This window comes from Danio rerio, chromosome 1, assembly GCF_052040795.2.
Source record: "Danio rerio strain M-AB ecotype USA chromosome 1, GRCz13ab, whole genome shotgun sequence".
Taxonomy (NCBI): Eukaryota; Metazoa; Chordata; class Actinopteri; order Cypriniformes; family Danionidae; genus Danio; species Danio rerio.
This window is the reverse complement of record NC_141021.1, coordinates 43,668,345-43,687,071: the sequence shown is the minus strand read 5'-3', so window position 1 is coordinate 43,687,071 and position 18,727 is coordinate 43,668,345. Positions and strand designations below refer to the sequence as shown.

At 34.9% G+C, this 18,727-nt stretch overlaps 1 protein-coding gene across 9 annotated transcripts in view; it reads left to right on the top strand.

The window, feature by feature from the left end:
• htt (huntingtin) overlaps positions 1 to 18,727 on the top strand; it is a 77,500-nt gene that overhangs the window by 10,660 nt on the left and 48,113 nt on the right. For 3 of the 9 annotated variants that reach the window (XM_087235145.1, XM_087235143.1, XM_087235142.1), the window contains exons 7-23: positions 598 to 739; positions 898 to 1,076; positions 2,788 to 2,992; positions 4,331 to 4,375; positions 4,552 to 4,629; positions 7,350 to 7,906; positions 9,980 to 10,103; positions 11,326 to 11,444; positions 11,539 to 11,650; positions 11,785 to 11,922; positions 12,679 to 12,837; positions 12,922 to 13,019; positions 15,894 to 16,033; positions 16,139 to 16,202; positions 16,673 to 16,773; positions 16,854 to 17,000; positions 17,713 to 17,833. In XM_087235145.1, coding sequence (XP_087091271.1) covers positions 598 to 739; positions 898 to 1,076; positions 2,788 to 2,992; positions 4,331 to 4,375; positions 4,552 to 4,629; positions 7,350 to 7,906; positions 9,980 to 10,103; positions 11,326 to 11,444; positions 11,539 to 11,650; positions 11,785 to 11,922; positions 12,679 to 12,837; positions 12,922 to 13,019; positions 15,894 to 16,033; positions 16,139 to 16,202; positions 16,673 to 16,773; positions 16,854 to 17,000; positions 17,713 to 17,833 — 2,529 coding nt within the window. 9 annotated transcript variants of the gene reach the window in all.

Below are 18,727 nucleotides of genomic sequence, written 5' to 3'. Positions count from 1 at the left end.
ATATAGCTGCTGGAATGGCCCAGCCAATGACCTGACCTCAATCCAATAGAAAATAAGTAAAGATGAGAGTTTATAGATGAGACCCACAGAACCATCAAGATTTTTAGACTCTTTTGAAGTATGTTAAAAAAATATATACCCCAGTAATGAATGTGACTCTACTCTCCATACAAGAGGCATCTTGAAGCTGTCATCACCAAAGCATATATATATATATCTCTGCAAAGTATTAGATACATTTTAATAGTTTAATGCTTTCTCCTTTTCTCATTCTATTGTTATTACTCATAACAAATCTTTCTGAAATTGTTTTGTTTGGATTCTTTGGGTTTTTACCAAAATCTGGATTTCATGTCAACAACTTCTATATTTACCAGAAATTGTATCATAGTACCCACTGTATTTACCAAATTTCTACATTTATATTTACCAAAGTATTTAAATATGCAAAGCAGCGACATCATTATAAATAATAAAATATATTAAACTTTTATCATGATTTCATATATTTAAAATCAGATTTTCTGTTTAAATGACCTTATTTAGATGATTTTGAATGTGCCACCACTGATTTTCCCCCTGTATATGTGTATGTAGATGCTGCTAAAGGCCTTTGTCGCCAATCTGAAGTCCAGTTCTCCCACTATTCGACGAACAGCAGCCAGCTCGGCTGTCAGTGTGTGTCAACACTCACGCAGAACACACTACTTCTACACCTGGCTCCTCAACGTGCTCCTCGGTATGCTGTAAACACACGCACACACACACACACACACACACACACACACACACACACACACACACACAAGCGCACACACACACACACACACACACAAGCGCGCACACACACTCCCCTTAAGAACAGTGTGTTAATTGTTTTGTCTGTTGTCTTGTCAGGTTTGGTAGTACCGGTGGATGAGGAGCATTCCAGTCACCTGATTCTGGGTGTATTACTGACACTGCGCTACTTGATGCCTCTTATCCAGCAGCAGACTCCTAGCACCAGTCTGAAGGGCAGCTTTGGGCTTGTCCGGAAAGAGGCCGACGTCACGCCTGCACCTGAACAGCTCATTCAGGTATCAGAGCTCGTGCAGCTTTTTGAGTTTTGATGCATTAATTTAATGGAGAACTGAATTTTGTGGGGTCTACTTCTTGATAATTTAGTGAAGTTTGTACACCTCCCAAATTTTGGGATTGGTAGGACTTTTACATGCTTTTAAAGAAGTCCCCTCTGCTCATCAAAACTAATTTAATCTAATAAAAAGTACAAATGTGTTGTTGTTTTTTTATAAATGGTGGAAATTAAGCAAGTTTTTCCCTAAAACAAGCAAAATAATCTGCCAGTGGGGTAAATACAATAATTTTGTTTTGGGTTTGAAATAAGTATAATTTGGCTTGTTTTAAGGAAAAAATTTAAATAATTTATTTAGAAAAAATAAAATAAAATGACGTGTTTTGGAAATGCTTCTTGGTTAAGGAATTTATTATATCTTAAATATATTATTAAACAAAATATAATAAACATGGGACTAGAAACATAAAAAAAAACTTATTAAGAAAAGCATTTAATGTGGCTATGTAGTATAAAAAAAACTATGCCAATTGTTATATTTGGCATTTTAAAATTTTATGTTAAGAAATCATGAGCCTTTAATATATGGTATTGGTAGAAATGTGCTTTTCACATAATAATTGATTAGTCAGTCCCACTTGATATTGTCGCTTATACCTGTGAACTTATATGGTAACTAGATGTGCAAGTACTATATAACTACAGTGTATATACACACTGGTACATAGTATTTACTTGTAAAATACTGGTGTAACTACACACATGTAACAACACACTGAATAGAATGTGTAAGTTCAAATGTGTAACAGGATGTTGGTAACAACAATAAAAAAGTACACATCTGTAACAAGAGTTACATAAGTGCATTGTGCCATAACAATATACTTGCAGATGTTTTCCTACTTCCTCACCTGTTTGCATACCATGTACTTCTGAACACTATATTAGAATAAGAATGGCATCACACCTTGTGATACCAGTGTAATTACAGGGTAAAGGAACTGTCCACTCAATATAAAGTGGAAAATGGTCACAAATTACTGTTTAATATGTAAAACTTAAGCCTTTGTGCAGCTGTTGAACAACATCAAACTTCTGCCAAAAAAGTATAGGTGTATATAGAAATATACAAATGCCTTATGTTTCTATGTTGTTTCAAGGTAAACTGTAGAATCACATCAGTAATTCACATTAAAGTGGTAGTTTACCAAAGATTGTGTTATTAAAGTCCTGTTACACATTTGAACTTACACATACTATTCAGTGTGTTGTTACATGTGTGTAGTTAATCCAGTATTAAACAGGTAAGTTCTATGTACCAGTGTGCACATACACTGTAGTTACATACTACTTACACAACTATACACATCTGAATATAAAGTGGGACCGATTAGTCAATAAAGATATTTAGATATAAAAGTCATTAACACTTTTTTTTTTTTTTAAAGTATATCATTTTAGCTAAAATTTTAAATTTAGCAAATTAGCAAATGCAACCTTTTAGATTAGTGCTGTAGATTTGTACTGCATAAATAAATTCCAGCTGTTTTGTACCCTTTAAAACCAGATGGAAACTGTGATGCGTGTTTGCTGATCACTTGTGATCACATTGCTGGAAACAAATGTTGATATCAGGTGGAAAAACGACCTATAAGTGATTCGCTGTGTGTGGCTGTGTGTTTGTGCGCATGTAAAACCTCTTCTTGTGTTCTTAGGTTTATGAACTGACCCTGCACTACACACAGCACTGGGATCACAATGTGGTGACTGCATCTCTGGAGCTTCTGCAGCAGATGTTTCGCACCCCTCCACCCGAGCTCCTGAACGTACTGATCACGCGAGGCAAAATAACACACACCAGTGTCTTCAGAGAAGAGATGGAGAGCCGTGCACGCAGTGGCAGCATCCTCGAGCTTATTGGTAAAAAATCTGATGAATTTATTCCATCACTGGACAATAGCAGTTAGTTAGTTCAGTTGTTTATTTATTTACAGTCAGTGAAAAAGCAGTAAAAGTGAGTAAAAAGGTTGTTGTTTGATTCATAAAGTCAACCAGTTTATACATTTGCAGAATTCAGTGGTCCCTCATTAATCGTGGGAGTTACGTTCTAAAAATAGCCCGCAATAGGTGAAATCCGCAAAGTCGTCCGCTTTATTTATTTATTTATTTTTTTACACTTATTATAGATGTTTTAAGGCTCTAAAACCCCTCACTACACGCTTTATACACTTTTCGCAGATAGGCATTAACATTTTCACAGTTGTCTCTTGTTTAATTTAGCGATGGTTAGCATCTTCCTCTGCCTTTTGGATGCTACTGAAGATATTTTCATACTGCAGAATGTTTCGTTGACGTTATCAGGTTTGTTGGGGAGAAAACTTGCAAACACGTGCGGCACTTCAGAGTCGAACTGCTAGCGATTAAAGGTTTATGTCAATTTGGCAAGCTAAATGCATTCTGAACTGTACAGGGGACACAGCACGGAGGAGATTGATTGATGTTGGTCTACAGCCAATTAGGACGCAGAACACAATGCGCTTAAAAAACCCATTTGAAATTGCATGGAAAAAATTGGTGAAACTGTGAGCCCTCGAAAGGTGAATCACGTTATGGCATGGGACCGCTGTATTAATATCAGTAATATAAACAAGAAATTGTATTTAATTTGAAATTAATGATGTAATAGCTGTATTTAATGTATTACTACTTTATTAATAATAAGAATAATATAATAATTTTATGTTTGTTCAAGTTAATTAAATGTATAAATATAAATAAACTTTTAATTGTGTTTTTGTATATATATTATGCGCTCATGTTATAGATTGCTAATTATTTTTCCTTGTTTATTTGTGCAATGGTAGAATACTAGTATAAAAAAACTAACAATAAGCAGCTATTAGTGCTGATTACCTGTTGAAAACTGTTCACAAAGATAAATACATTTTTGTATTTACTATCTGAAGTTTTCTCAAGGTTTCCTTTATTGCTTTAAATGGCTTTTGTGCTGATCAAGTTCTTTATAACTCACCAATAACAGGCTGTCTTCAAATTCAGCTGCTAATATTCCCTTCACTGCTTCTTGGCATTTTGTATTCTCCTTGTTAACCGATTACAAATCGGTGCCTTCAAAATTCCCTGCAAACCAATTTTCTAGATCTCACCAAGCATGTGCTCCTAATCCTGTGCTTCTTTCTTCCTCTAACCCGCAAACTGAATTGCTGGGCTTTTTCTTCTCTTCCTGTTTCCTGCATACAGCCGGCGGGTCAACATGCAGTCCTCTCCTCCTCAGGAAGCAGAAAGGTGACTTCTTGTCTGCCCTTCTTTTGCATCTAACCTACTGACACGTTTCTGGCCATCACACAGTTTGCTAATAAATGTGTGGTTGTAGTTTTAGACAGTTAAAAGCTGTTGAGATGTTGTTTATAGTAGAAACATGGTGTTGTAACAATATGCATTGTATGTTATGCTTTTATTAGGCAAACTGTTGTCAGGTGAAGAAGAGGGTTTGGAAGATGATCCTGAGAGGGCAGAGGTTACCACAGGATCCTTCACTGGTAAGTTGAGGAGAGCTGTGCTGTTACGCTTCACTCCTGAGAGTTTCCTCTAGAACAGGGCTCGGGAACCTTTTTTCAGCAAAGGAAAAAAAAAAAAAGAAATGCCATTTTAGATTTTTTTTTGGCAAATGCATTTTTTTAAAGAGCCATTGGGGTATGTTTATATTTTTATTTATGTATATGTACACTACCAGTCAATAGTTTGAGGCTGTTTTTAAGAAAAGAAAGAAAGTTATTCTGTTCATCAAGGCAGCATTATTTATTAAATAATAATTTATCCAGGGTCTGTGGGGTCTTAAAAAGTAATTAAAGTTGATAAATCAATTATGAGCATATTAAGTACCTTAAAAGGTATTAAAAAGTCTTTTTATGAGGTGTAAAATTTTGTTCAAGCGTTGTCCAAAGTGTCTGACTCCAAAAAAAGAGTAAATATATTTATTTTCCTCCTAATATTAACAACGGCGTGCTCGATCCACGCGATTGGTTCGGGCCACGTCTGACCAAGCTCCTCCATTCGGGTGATGTCACATAATTTGCGACATACGCAGGAAGGTGATGTGACGAAACAGATGGCAAAATGGGAAAATGTAAGTTTGCGTACTCCTGCTTGGAGAAAGACAAGTTTAAACAGTGGCTGAAGCCTGTCGCTGAAAACAGCCGAGTAATTTATTCTTTCAAGCTTTGTTTCCTCTGAGCTTATCTAAGTTCTGTTGCATGGTTGTGCTCCATTGATTTATTTAACTACAACTGTTTATTAACAACAGTTTATTATGTTAAAGGTTTGATACTGTTTAGAACTTTAGGAAGCGATGAGGTCTAAAAATATTTAGAGAAGGTCTTAAAGTCTTAAAAGGATATTGGAATTACTTTTAGGATTCCTGCATACTGTATACCCTGTTATTACTTATTGTATATTGTTTCAAATGAAATTATTACTCCAGTCATTATTGCTTTTATTACCATTACCATTAATAATAATAATAATAATAATTATTATTATTATTATTATTGTTAATATTAATATTACAGTGTTTTCTGAAGGATCATGTGACTGAAGACTGGAGTAATGAGGCTGAAATTTAATCTTTAAAATCACTGGAAAATTTATTAAATTAAATCAAAAACTAAATTTGAACAGTTATTTTATACTGCGATAACATTTCACAATTTTACAATTTGTACTGTATTTTTGATTAAATAAATGCAGCTTTGTTAAGCAGGAGAAACTTATTTTAAAGCATTTAAAAATAATCCTGCTGCTCTCAAACTTTTGACCGGTAGTGTATGCATATATTATTGGTGTTTATCCACAGCCCAGCACACACACATTGGTTGAAATGTGTTTTTTTTTTTTTTTTATTGTAAACTAGGTTCTTAATCATTTTGCTGTAAAAAAAAAATAATAATAATAATAACTTTTTATTTGTATTTTCAATACGAAACTGATTTCTAGTGACAATTATACATTTTTAAACTGTAAAATATCACTGAAGGTAGACTGTTTGAGAGACATGAATTTTTGGTCAAAGAGCCACAGGTTTCCTGCCATTTCTCAAGTATGGATAAAAAATAGTTTGAAATATCTCATGTCTATGTATGTAAATTTTTTTCCCGTTTTGTTAAAAAAAATCTATAAAATTTAATTATTAAAAAAAGAAATACCCCAATGAAGAAACCTGAATCCATGAGCAGGAATACTGTATAAAAGGCTGGAGCATACAAACCTGCATTGTGCTTAAACACTGTATACTGTAAGTCGTAGGCCCCTTGTTCTCAATAAAGAACAAGGTAAAGGATATTGTTTTGTTCTTATATTTGTTTTATTCATTTTCACAAGGTTTATTTTGGTAATAAGTGTGTTTTCAAAAGTGTATTTGATTCATTAACAGAATTCATCAAGATACCTTGTGGTAATTATTAATCTACACCAACTCAGCATATTACTTTGTTTTATTGAGAATAGTGAGACTAAAGGCTGCTGAAAATTCAGCTTTGCCATCACAGGAATAATTTAGATTTTGCAAAAAAAAAAAATCTCATGTCTATGTATGTAAATTTTTTTCCCGTTTTGTTAAAAAAAATCTATAAAATTTAATTATTAAAAAAAGAAATACCCCAATGAAGAAACCTGAATCCATGAGCAGGAATACTGTATAAAAGGCTGGAGCATACAAACCTGCATTGTGCTTAAACACTGTATACTGTAAGTCGTAGGCCCCTTGTTCTCAATAAAGAACAAGGTAAAGGATATTGTTTTGTTCTTATATTTGTTTTATTCATTTTCACAAGGTTTATTTTGGTAATAAGTGTGTTTTCAAAAGTGTATTTGATTCATTAACAGAATTCATCAAGATACCTTGTGGTAATTATTAATCTACACCAACTCAGCATATTACTTTGTTTTATTGAGAATAGTGAGACTAAAGGCTGCTGAAAATTCAGCTTTGCCATCACAGGAATAATTTAGATTTTGCAAAAAAAAAAAAAAAAAAAAAAAAAAAATATATATATATATATATATATATATATATATATATATATATATATATATATATATATATATATATATATAAACAGCTTATTCTAATAGTGTTTTATAATATTTTGATGATGATAGATCTTTAATTAAAAAAAGTTTAATTCAATTTCTTATTTTACTTTGTTGTTGAGGCTTGTATTTGAGAATAATGTGTTGTTTCCCTCTGTCATGTTTCTTTAAGCCTCTGTCGGTGGTGACAGCTCCAGTGAAGCTCCCTCCTCATCAGGTGTTTCGTCTCTCGGCACGTCTGACATCATCACTGAGCAGCCACGCTCCTCCCAGCATGCCTTGCAGCCTGGTGACTCGGTGGACCTGAGTGCATCAGAGCAGGGAGTCGGGCCTGATACTCCAGATGAGGAAGACGAGGAAGACATGCTAAGCCGTAGCTCAAGCGGAGGCGCCGGGCTTGTCAGCACATCCGGCGACCTGGTAACCGATGCCAACCAGATGTCAGCCGGAGCCGTGTCTTCATCTCCCCCTAGCGAGAGTTCTCAGACGACTACGGAGGGGCCGGACTCTGCCGTGACGCCTTCTGACTGCGCAGAGCTCGTAAGTGTCACCAGCACCAGCAGACGCTATCGGAAATATTCACCACCTTCCCCAACTCTAACAGAAGGGCCGGACACGCAATCGGAAAGCGGCTCATCCGTCTACAGACCGTCCTCTTCTTCCACCTCCTCTACCTCGTCTTCTTCCTCCACCTTTTCTGCCATCTCTTCCTCTAGCAGTAGTGACCAGGTCAGCAGAGGTTGGGGGGTGAGGCTATTGTTGCTCTTCCCCGCCCTGTATAACCCCGCCCATCGTAGAGCTCTGCCCTTTATTTGTCCCACCCCCACAAATGCACGACCTCTATCCTGAGGCGTTTCATCACCTGAAATTTCCCTGATTCTGGACCAGTAACTAAAAACCCAGTCCCAATTAGTTGGATGCTGATGTCAGATCAGTTTTAAGAGCTTTTTTTGAGGACAACAAAACAAATATTAAATAAAAATAAATATAAATGTACTTTTAAAAGGTTAGTTCACCCCAAAAATGTTTAATAAATGTGTTTTTTGTAATGAGATTGGAGACATTTGTCACTGTTTGCAAGTTTATACATCAAAAACTCAATACACTTCAAAACATTTTTTACTGTATCTAAAAAATTAATTCCTATAAATGAAGTGTTTAGACCAGAGATGCCCAAACTAGGGCCCACAGGCCAAAGATGGCCCTTTGTATCCTTTGATTTTGCCCACCAGAGGAAAAATAATTGGGAAGGGTTGGGTAATGGCTTTAACAGAGATTCTCATTTCTGTTTTAATGTCGCCTTTTGTCTGTTTGTTTTTTGTTGAGCTACAAAACCTACAAAAAAACCAAACAAAAATGAAATTAAATGTTTCAAAAATGTATATAGTGTCTGCAAAGCAGAAGACGTCGGTGTGCAAATCAAGGCAAAGTTCGTTAAAATAATATACATTTTCGAAAAATGATTCGAGTTCAATAGTAAATACAATTAAAGTAATCTTTTCTTTTCATTTTTAATTATTATAAAACAAATAAGAAAATTACCCAGGGCAACTTTAATGTTATATAGTTTGCTATATTTACCCTCGGCCTACAGCTCTCAATCAAGCTTGGGTTTTTTCCCTTGAGAAAAAGTTTGAACAGCCCTGCTTTAGACCAGTGTTTCTCAACCACGTTCCTGGAGGACCACCAGCTCTTCACATTTTCCATGTCTCCTTAACCAAACACACCTGATTGAGGTGATTAGCTCATTAGCAGAAACTAGCTGTGTCCCAAATGCACACTTACACACTCAACAGCATAGTATATGAGTGTAGTGTCGTCCCAAATAGAACACTAATGTTTTTTACTGAGCGGAAATTCAAACAGTTTCCCTGATGACGTTTTCAAATTAGCAAAACAAATGACCAATCTACCAAATAATACCTGCCATGAGTATAACCGCATTCATCATCGGGAGGCACTATAATCATTCTCACAGGAGAATTTTGCCTTTACAATCGAATATAAATAAAGGAATCCAGCATTAGTGCCCTATAGCTTCGCCCATTCCACTACATGAGCAATGCAGCGGACGTTGAGTGCCAACATAACACACTTCATTATACCAGTTGAATAAGTGCATCATCCGGGTAATTAATGTGCACTTATCATTTTTTAAGTTTTCAGTGTGAACGCACTACTTGCACTATTTATACTACAAAATGGCAAAGAATAGTACGCAAGTATGCAATTTGGGACGCACCTACTGAAAGAACTAATATATTATAATAAAAAATATATTTTCTTTAATGTTTTCACGCAAAACAAATTGTGTTATTTTCTAAAGTTATTGACTATTAAAACAAATTTAATCTTTTGGTAAATTAACACTTTAGGAATTACAATCACTTTAAGAATAATAATAAAATATAGCTAAAGGGTGCCCATTACAACTAGGTAATTAATGACTAAAAATGAAACCAAAAAATATTTTAAAATAAAAATAAAAATTATAATAGCTTCGAATTTGATCCCCTTCAGCCAAACTACAATTTACCATTGCATAAATCAGCAGCAAACTTTCGGTTAATGCAACTGACATTAGAGCAACACCCAACATTTAGTTTTTGTGAGGCCCAAAATTGTCATGACATGCATACAGCTTCTTTTCCAAAGACAGCGTTTTTATGCATTCCTTAAAGTGAAAGCGCATGTTGACTGTGATTTGTTCTTTGTGGCCATGTGCATGAATGAGCTGCTGTGAATGTTTGCGAGTTCGGTTCATTGGGATGGTTTTGAACTGTAAATATGTCTGATGTGTAGGTGCTGGATGGCAGTGAGAGTCAGTACTCAGGGATGCAGATCGGCACACTGCAGGATGAGGAGGAGGAAGGATCGGCTCCACCACCTGACAAGCCTCCAGAACCTTTCTCTCAGTCAGCACTGGGTACACACTCATTCCCTTATTCACACTTATTCATTTATTTAAAAATATTGATATTTTGATAAATATCAATGTTGACAATTTTTCACACTTTCGTTTAGGCCAGTTAATGGCTGTGGTTTTACAGGCATCACAGTCTAATCACTTCACTTTGTTCATTTGATCTATTCTAGAATATACAGTTACTCATTTGATAGTTGATGCTGAAAATCGAGGTTGTTTTAGTAAATGAAATCTAAGGCTAAGACTAAAGCTAATTGTGGAATTTATTATAATGATACAGGGCATCGTTTATTAGAAAGTTAGATGGTAGGAACCAATGCTACTTCATAAACGTCACTTTAGAGCTAGTGTTTGAATGATTCTCTAGTTTAATGTCTAAACTGATGACAAAACAGGTGATTTAGTTGACATTTTAAGATTATAAGGCTAAATGGCATGAAGGGTCATCTGTCTACTGACATTTCCCAGTATTTCTTTGTTGTAATCAGGAGATCACAATATTACTATGGTATGAATACAGCACTACAACACACAAATAAGAGATAACTTAGATAGTCATGAACCTGTTAAATAATGATTTGATCAGCTGTTGTTTGAATTTCTGCTGTTTTTGTCTTGGGGCTTATCATGTGGTTAACGTCGCCAACTGGCTTTGCTCAAAGACAGGCTAATGGCCCCCAACGCGCTGTCTTTCAGAAATTTTAAATATTTAAAAATAGGCACTATCCTTATAAATAAACTGCATAGTTGTAATCTAAAAAAAAGTACATTCTCGACTAAAAAAAGCCTCAAAAGTACATTATGTTTCCCAACAGCAGCAATATTTGTCAAACTGTAGAGTGTCCTGTGCTTGTCGCTGGATGTAGGTGGAGTAATACACAAGGGTGAAGAGATAAAAGGCTGGACGAGTGCTGTTATTGTGCAGAATATTACATGGCTATCAGCCAATCAGGTTTAAGAATCAGACAGAACTGTTGTGTGTGTGTGTATATATTTTTATTATTTATTTTTATTATTATTATTTATTAGCTTGTTTGTTGTTTTTAAGTAAATTCTGTGGCCGTGTTTCTCTGTGGTATTGAAAATGTTATGTTTCTGGCATTGTATTGAAGTTAGAACTTTCAGGATCGTAACAACACTACTCAATGCTCTGGCCTAAAGTGCACATTGTTGTCACTCATCATCCTTCACAAAGTAGTTTTTTTCTCTCTCTTGTCATCAGCTTTAAGTAAGCCCCATCTGCTGGAGGGAAAAGGTCACAACAGGCAGTCATCTGACAGCAGTGTGGATCGATTCATACCAAAGGAAGAGGTTCTGGAGCCTGCAGAACTCGACAACAAGGTGAACAAACACAGTCTTTGTTAAGGCCTCAGAAATTCTTTAAAGAGATGCAGTACAGTCTGTAAATATTTTATGTATGTTCGGTGTGCTTCAGCCATCGAGGATTAAAGGAGATATTGGTCACTATACTGACCCAAAGGAAGAGCCTCTGATGCACTGTGTCCGGCTGTTGGCTGCGTCATTCCTGCTCACTGGCCAAAGAAACGGTGAGAAATTAGACTCAAGCTATCAGATGAATTCTCACTGCATCAAAATATCATCAAATGTTTTTGGGTGCTGTTGTACTTGAACATTAAAGAAAGCTTTTGTAAATGTAAAATGAAATGTGTATATGCTGTAGGGCTGGTTCCCGATAATGAGGTGCGTGTGAGCGTGAAGGCGTTAGCTGTTAGCTGTGTTGGGGCAGCAGCAGCTCTTCTACCTGAAGCCTTCTTCAACCTGCTCTATCTGCAGCCACTGGATGGACAACAAACAGAAGGTGAGAAATACAATGGTCACTAGCTGTTCATCCATGAGTGTTTTGTTTTGGGAGGTTTTCTTGTTTTTGTTTGGTCTATGGTACTTTGTTTTGTTTAGCTTAGTTTTGTGTTTTTGTTTAATTTTATTAAAAGCTATTTATTTGTTTGTTTTTTTATACACACATTTTTTTGCACACTTGTGTTTTTGGTTTGGGTTCAAGATTAGGTTATTTTGGTTTATTTCAGTGTCTTGCTTTTATATGTTTGATTTTGATAAGCTTGGGTCATTTTGTTTGGTAACTTTTTGCTTTTATTTATTTAGGTGTTTTGGTTTTGTGTTTTGGATGTTTTGTTAATGTTTTACTTTTAGAATATTTTGACCACTTATTTTGTTCTTATTTGTTAATTTTTTGTTCTGTTTCATGTTTGGCTTGTTTATTGTTTTTAGATTTTGTATATTTTAGGTTTAGTGTTTTTTACTTTTTAAATCTTTTTATTAAGAATAGCGATTTATTTTAATTTAATTTTTTTTGTCTTTTATTTAGATTTTAAAATCTTTAACTTGTTTTTTGTTTGTTGCTTTATTCCACATTTTTGTTTTTGTTACTCTGTTTTGGTTCCACATCATTTTTTATTTTATTTTTTTTTTTAAGTTTAATAGCCTTTTTTATGTTTTAGTGGCTATTTGTACAAACATTTAAGATAAATGTTCAAAACTGATCATTTTCACTGTCGCCATGAAATGAGTTTGTGTGTGTGTGTGTGTGTGTGTGTAGAGCAACAGTACATTAGCGATATACTGCAGTACATTGAACATGGAGACCATCAGATCAGAGGAGCCACAGCCATCCTGTGTGGAGCTTTAATTCAAGCCATTCAGCTCAAAACGCGCTACAACACAGAGACATGGCTGTCCCAGATCCAAAGCGTCACAGGTCAGAACTACAGCCACTGCACAGTTCAATAAATCATATACTCTGAGACCTGTCTTCACATTCTCGGACTCTCTGTGTCCTCAGGAAGCTCTGTGACGCTGGAAAACTTTGTGCCTCTGCTGCAGAGGAGTCTAAAAGACGAATCTTCAGTCACCTGTAAAATGGCCTGTGCTGCTGTCAGGGTGAGAATACATATGTACATGGGTAATCCTATCATTTAGAGATTCATTTTGCATTTCAAAGCAAAAATTTTAGATTTTTGGAAACCTGTTAATTTGAAAAAGTTCAGTGGATGCCAAACATGCCACTGTAAGAAATGTCTTTTTTAAACTACAGCGGTTCGAGCTGTACTTCGACCGAATGACTGAAAAGTTATCAGTTTGATGGTGAACTGTACATTTCTAGTCAAACCATTATACTGCAATCTTATACCAAAAACAGAAATAAGGGCAGTAATAATAGCTAAAGATTTGGTAGAGCGTTGCTATTATGTGATTGTATTGTATTGCAATAAGGAGCAATTAAGTGTTGATGTTAAATCAAAAGTAATTCACAAATATTTGATAATGAAGTGATTTAATGACAATAATTCTCTAAAACTGAATTAGTTACACATAACTGTATAAAATAATAACACATAAAATGAAAAAACATACAATAATAATTGTGCCCAGCTTAAATGTAAAATAAAGTTACCTGAGAAATAGATAAACAGGGGAAAAGAGAGAGGGAGACAAAGAGCAGTAAGTAGGCCTCAAAGAGAGCCAGATAGCAGTAGAGCCAGAGTAGATAGCAGGAGAGGAGCAGAGCAGGAAAAGAGACAGAGCAAAGTTGTATGTTTCGTGACCATGTGACTAAAGCCTAAATACTGAGACACACAGACTGACCAATCAACATGTGACCACCAAACCCCCAAAGTCCACACACCAGGCCCTGATCTAATGAGTGTCTGCCTTTGGAGTCAGTATGGACCTTCTTGGTGAAAAGACATGTTTTGCCCTATAAACAATTGCATATGATAATTTTCATTCTTACACCACTTCGCGTCATCTTTTTTTGCTACCTTTGACGAAAAAACAAGATTTCTTTTTAGTTTAATTTGTCAACTCTTCTGTTTGTAACAAAAGTTTTGCAAGCATATATGAATGACCAGGCTGTTTGTATCAGATGCTGAACTGTTTCATTAAAGTGGTTGAGAAAGTCAAAAACCTGACTCGAGCCGAACTAAATGTCCACGCTTAAATTAGTTAGTTTAAAGCAAGTTGAATATCATTTGATCTAACTAATCTGAGTTCAGTTTAAATAATCTAGATAACTGCTCGTGCACGTTACTGTCGCGAAACCCTGAAGGTCGAGCGTAGATGCATCAATTATGTTGTGTGCTACCATGGAAACTACGAGAATTGAAAGAGCTCTGAAATGAGACACAGCTGTTCACAGCCAGTGAGCCGCGTTTGTTTTTAGTTCAAACATAAGTTCAAAACTAATTTAAACATAATAATAATAATTTAAACATAATAATCAAAAACTAAGGCTTGCCACAAAGCATGAGAGAAGCTGACATGAAATTGTTGATCGTCTCAATTTGAAAATAGACCGTTATCTTGGCCTATTAACGTTAAATTAAATATTTGTTGCAATACATTGAAATTGAGCTTGACTGCGCGCACGTGCGAGAGAGAGAGAGAGCTAGAGAGAATGCGTGCCCAATTGTTACTTGCAAGGAAAAGTTTTAATGCATTGCAGGCTCACTGTAACATACAAGATGTGCTTAACTTCAGCACATTAAGTTTAAAATAATGGAAAAGCCGTGCATGCAAAAGCGATAGGATTTTTAGTTTGCTGCCGAAACCGCTGCAGAATGCTGCTTTCCCTTTGTCACGTGTGTTTCCGCACCCCCGTGGGATAATATATTTACATTAAAGTGAGGCTACCGCTCGGCCCAGATCCATCACCCTATTATTCCACTCAGGGTTTGCGGCTTTAAAGTCATTCTTTAAGAAATGTAGCCTACTTTTTTATATCAGTGAGTGCTTTCTTAATATTATTTTCTTTATTACATTTTGTAATCCATATACTATATATATTTAGCAAAGTACACCCCTTACAGATAAATATTTTTGATTATTATTTTCTACAGAATGCTTTATGGAAATATGTTAGTGCATAAACATTAGATTATTCAGTACCAAAGCAAAATTTTGAACTAATCTAACTACAAATAAAGTGAAGTTCAGTCCAAAAATGAGCACACCCAAATTAATATGTTGAAGGAAAACATCAAGTAAAATTTTAATTAACAAGAAAAAAATCAACATAAACATTAAAAAAAATGAGTTGAAATTTTGTAGTTTGTATTTGTTTTGTTTGCAATAACTTATTTTAATTTAAATGTATAAATCTGTTCTTAAAGATGTTTGGTGTATATGTGTTTACTATTAGGTGGCTAAAGCTTTAATCACTATTAAGAGGTTAAGTGAAATAAAATGGCATCAAATTACAGCAGGCGAATGTTAACATTACTTTGATTAAGCTTGAACTTGACTTAGCCGGAGAGTTAACCTGCCCCGCCCAGGCTAGTTTCCCAGAATAAGTTGCCAGAGTAACTGAGTTTGAACCATTCTAAATTTGATTTACGAAACGGAATCTGCCATTAATAAACCTGACTTACCAAAATAAGCCTGGCTTATTCTCGAAGCTTGGTTTATGGAACAGCCCCCTGGTCACAAGTTGACACACTTGTGTTTATTGAAGAATTATGTACCACCAATGTGTCATCACTGTCAAGCCTTTAATAGAATGTGACATTTTTAAGACGTCTAGACCAGAGTTTTAAACACTTATTACCCTAACCTGCCTAGTTAACCTAATTAACCCAGTTAAGCCTTTAAATGTTACTTTAAACTGTATAGAAGGGTCTTGAAAAATGTCTAGTCAAATATTATTTGCTGTCATCATGGCAAAGATCAAATAAATCAGTAATTAGAAATGAGTTATTAAACTATTATGTTTAAAAATGTATTGATAATATTATTGTGTGTGTGTTTTTAATCTAGCACTGTATCATGGCGTTGTGCAATGGAAGTCTCAGTGAACTTGGCCTTCAGCTGCTCATTGATCTGCTGACCCTGAAGAACTGCTCCTATTGGCTGGTTCGCACTGAGCTCTTAGAGACCCTTGCGGAAATCGATTTTCGGTGAGACAAACATTTTGCTTGGATATGAATGAGGGTTTCTTAATTAGGTTTGATGTCAAGCTCCAACACTTTAATTTCTTCTACTGTTTTTATGGTTTATTTTAGGTTAATAAGTTTTCTGGAGAGGAAAACTGAGAAGTTGCACAAAGGAGAGCATCACTATACTGGGGTATGGCATCTTTCAAACGACTTTTAATGTATAATTAATAATTAAATGAAAACAATGAAGGCACCTTTGTGCTGTTTGCAGATGACTTGTGTATAATGCAAAGCAATATATTTAACAATATAATTTTTGTATCGATAAAAATTCAATAAATTATATAAATTAATATTTAGTTTGTTTAGATTTAAGTAGTTAGAATATTATTTTCAGATGTTGTTTTTATGTTTATTTTGCATTAAAGTTTTAGTAAATATGTTTTGTTTTCTGATTAGAAGTTCTATTTTACATAGTTTTTTTTAATTTTAATTTAAGTTATTTAATTTTTGTAGTAAATGAAAATGCAATTATTTTTTCAATATATTTAAATACCTCTTATCAATGTGCATATATTTCTATATTAAAATGTAAGGTTAATTAATACACAGTGTGAAACATGTAGTGTTTTAATAACTTTTTATTATCCTTCTGAGCAGCTGTTGAGGCTGCAGGACAGAGTACTGAATGACGTTGTGCTTTATCTACTGGGCGATGAGGACCCGCGTGTGAGACATGTGGCAGCAAACACCATTGGCAGGTAATCATCTCACACCAATCATCTCCAGTTATACACATTAAAGCTATCCTAGTCTCATTTGAAATGGTTTCTTTCTTCAGGCTGGTGCCCAGGCTGTTCTTCGACTGCGACCAGGGCCAGACAGACCCAGTTGTGGCCATCGCTCGAGATCAGAGTAGCGTTCACCTGCAACTGCTAATGCATGAGACCCAGCCTCCGTCACAGTTTACTGTCAGCACTATCACACGGTAGGCACACTCCATTTACAGCATGGATTTGCATTTGTTTTTAAAGAATACCTATTATTTTATTTCAAGCAAATGCATTAGATTTATTAAACATGAATTTAAATACATTTCTAATTTCTGAACTGATTATTTCAAAGAAATTCTATTGTTTTGAAATGTTTTACTAATCGAAGAGTATAATAAAAGCATTAAAATATTCAAATTAAATCTGTTAATAGGTGAAAGGTTTTAATCCAATATATTGCGTTATGCTTTTATTTAATTAAATTACACACATATGAATCGCATATAAATTTTGACTGAGATATTTTAAGCCATTATAATTTTAAATGTCTGTTAAAAACATTAAGTAGAAATCTGAAAGTAATTTTAGATAAAAAAATATTTGGGCTGTTAACACCCAATATCACATTATGGCGTTTCTCCTCAGGTCTGCATTATTTACTAATAATTCAACAGACAGGAGTTAATTATAACGCTTATACTACGGTAACCACACCTGTGCACATGTTGTTTTTCAAGACACACAAGAGTTGTTTTTCCAGGTTTTGTCCTCAAACCCCACCTGTTTGAGGGACTATTTTCTTCCTCATCTCGTTCTGTTTTGTTTAGATTTTTATTTTCTTTTTGTTTTGATTATTATCCCTAGATTTTTCAATGGTAATGACTAATGAGTTTAATCTGATGTGTTGTATGTTCCTATTTATTACAGAACATACCGTGGCTTCAATCTGTGTCAGAGCGCGCCGGATGTTACTGTGGAGAACAACCTGTCGCGGGTCATCACTGCCATCTCTCATGCCCTCACCTCCTCCACTTCCAGAGCCATGACAGTGAGCACATCAACTTTAACTATAATAACATACTATAAAGGCCACACTTTCATTTTTATTGCATATTTAAATACTGAGAGCCCACACACTTTTTTTAAGAAGACATGACTCATTTTCATTATTTTTTTTTTTAAGCCTTATTTAACAAACAAAATTACATCGATGAAAGGCCTCTGTGGGCTTGAAAATGGTTGGAAAGTAAGTTTAGGGGAAACTATATAAGGATTCATCACTAAAGATTGTTTTGGTGCGGAGATGCCCAAACTAGATCCTGCGGGCCAAAGGTGGCCCATGGTAACCTTTGATTTGGCCTGCCATGCCATCTGAGAAGAAAGGAAGAATGATGGGGAAGCTTTAGAGATTGTCATTTCAAATGTAATGTAACCTTTTGTTTGTTTATTGTTAAACGCTAACTGAAATTAAATGCTTCAATTAAATATTGCAAATTGATCAGATTTAGTTTAAATATACATACTGTCACCTGACGGATAGAGGACAATGCAGAAACTTTGGTGAGCAAATCTAGGCAAAGGCAGATTCTGCTTGACTACTGTATTCAGCATTGAATTCCACTGTTTGCTGTTATGTTTTTATTACAATAAGCTATCATTGAAAAGTTATTCTGCTTTTGATTAATTTTTAAATATTATTAAATAAATTAGGAAATTAGCCATGGCCGCTTTAATATAATATAGTAAATAAATATTTACCTTTGGTCCACGGCTCATAATGATATTTGTTTTTGGTCCTTCAAACGAAAAGGTGTGGGCATCCCTGCTCTAGTGCAATATGTAAGCTACATCACTAGAGGTTGCTTATTTAGAACAGTAGCTATAACAAAGATGTAACTCGTTGATGCCATACAAGAGTGTGGAATCATGGGCGTTGTCATAT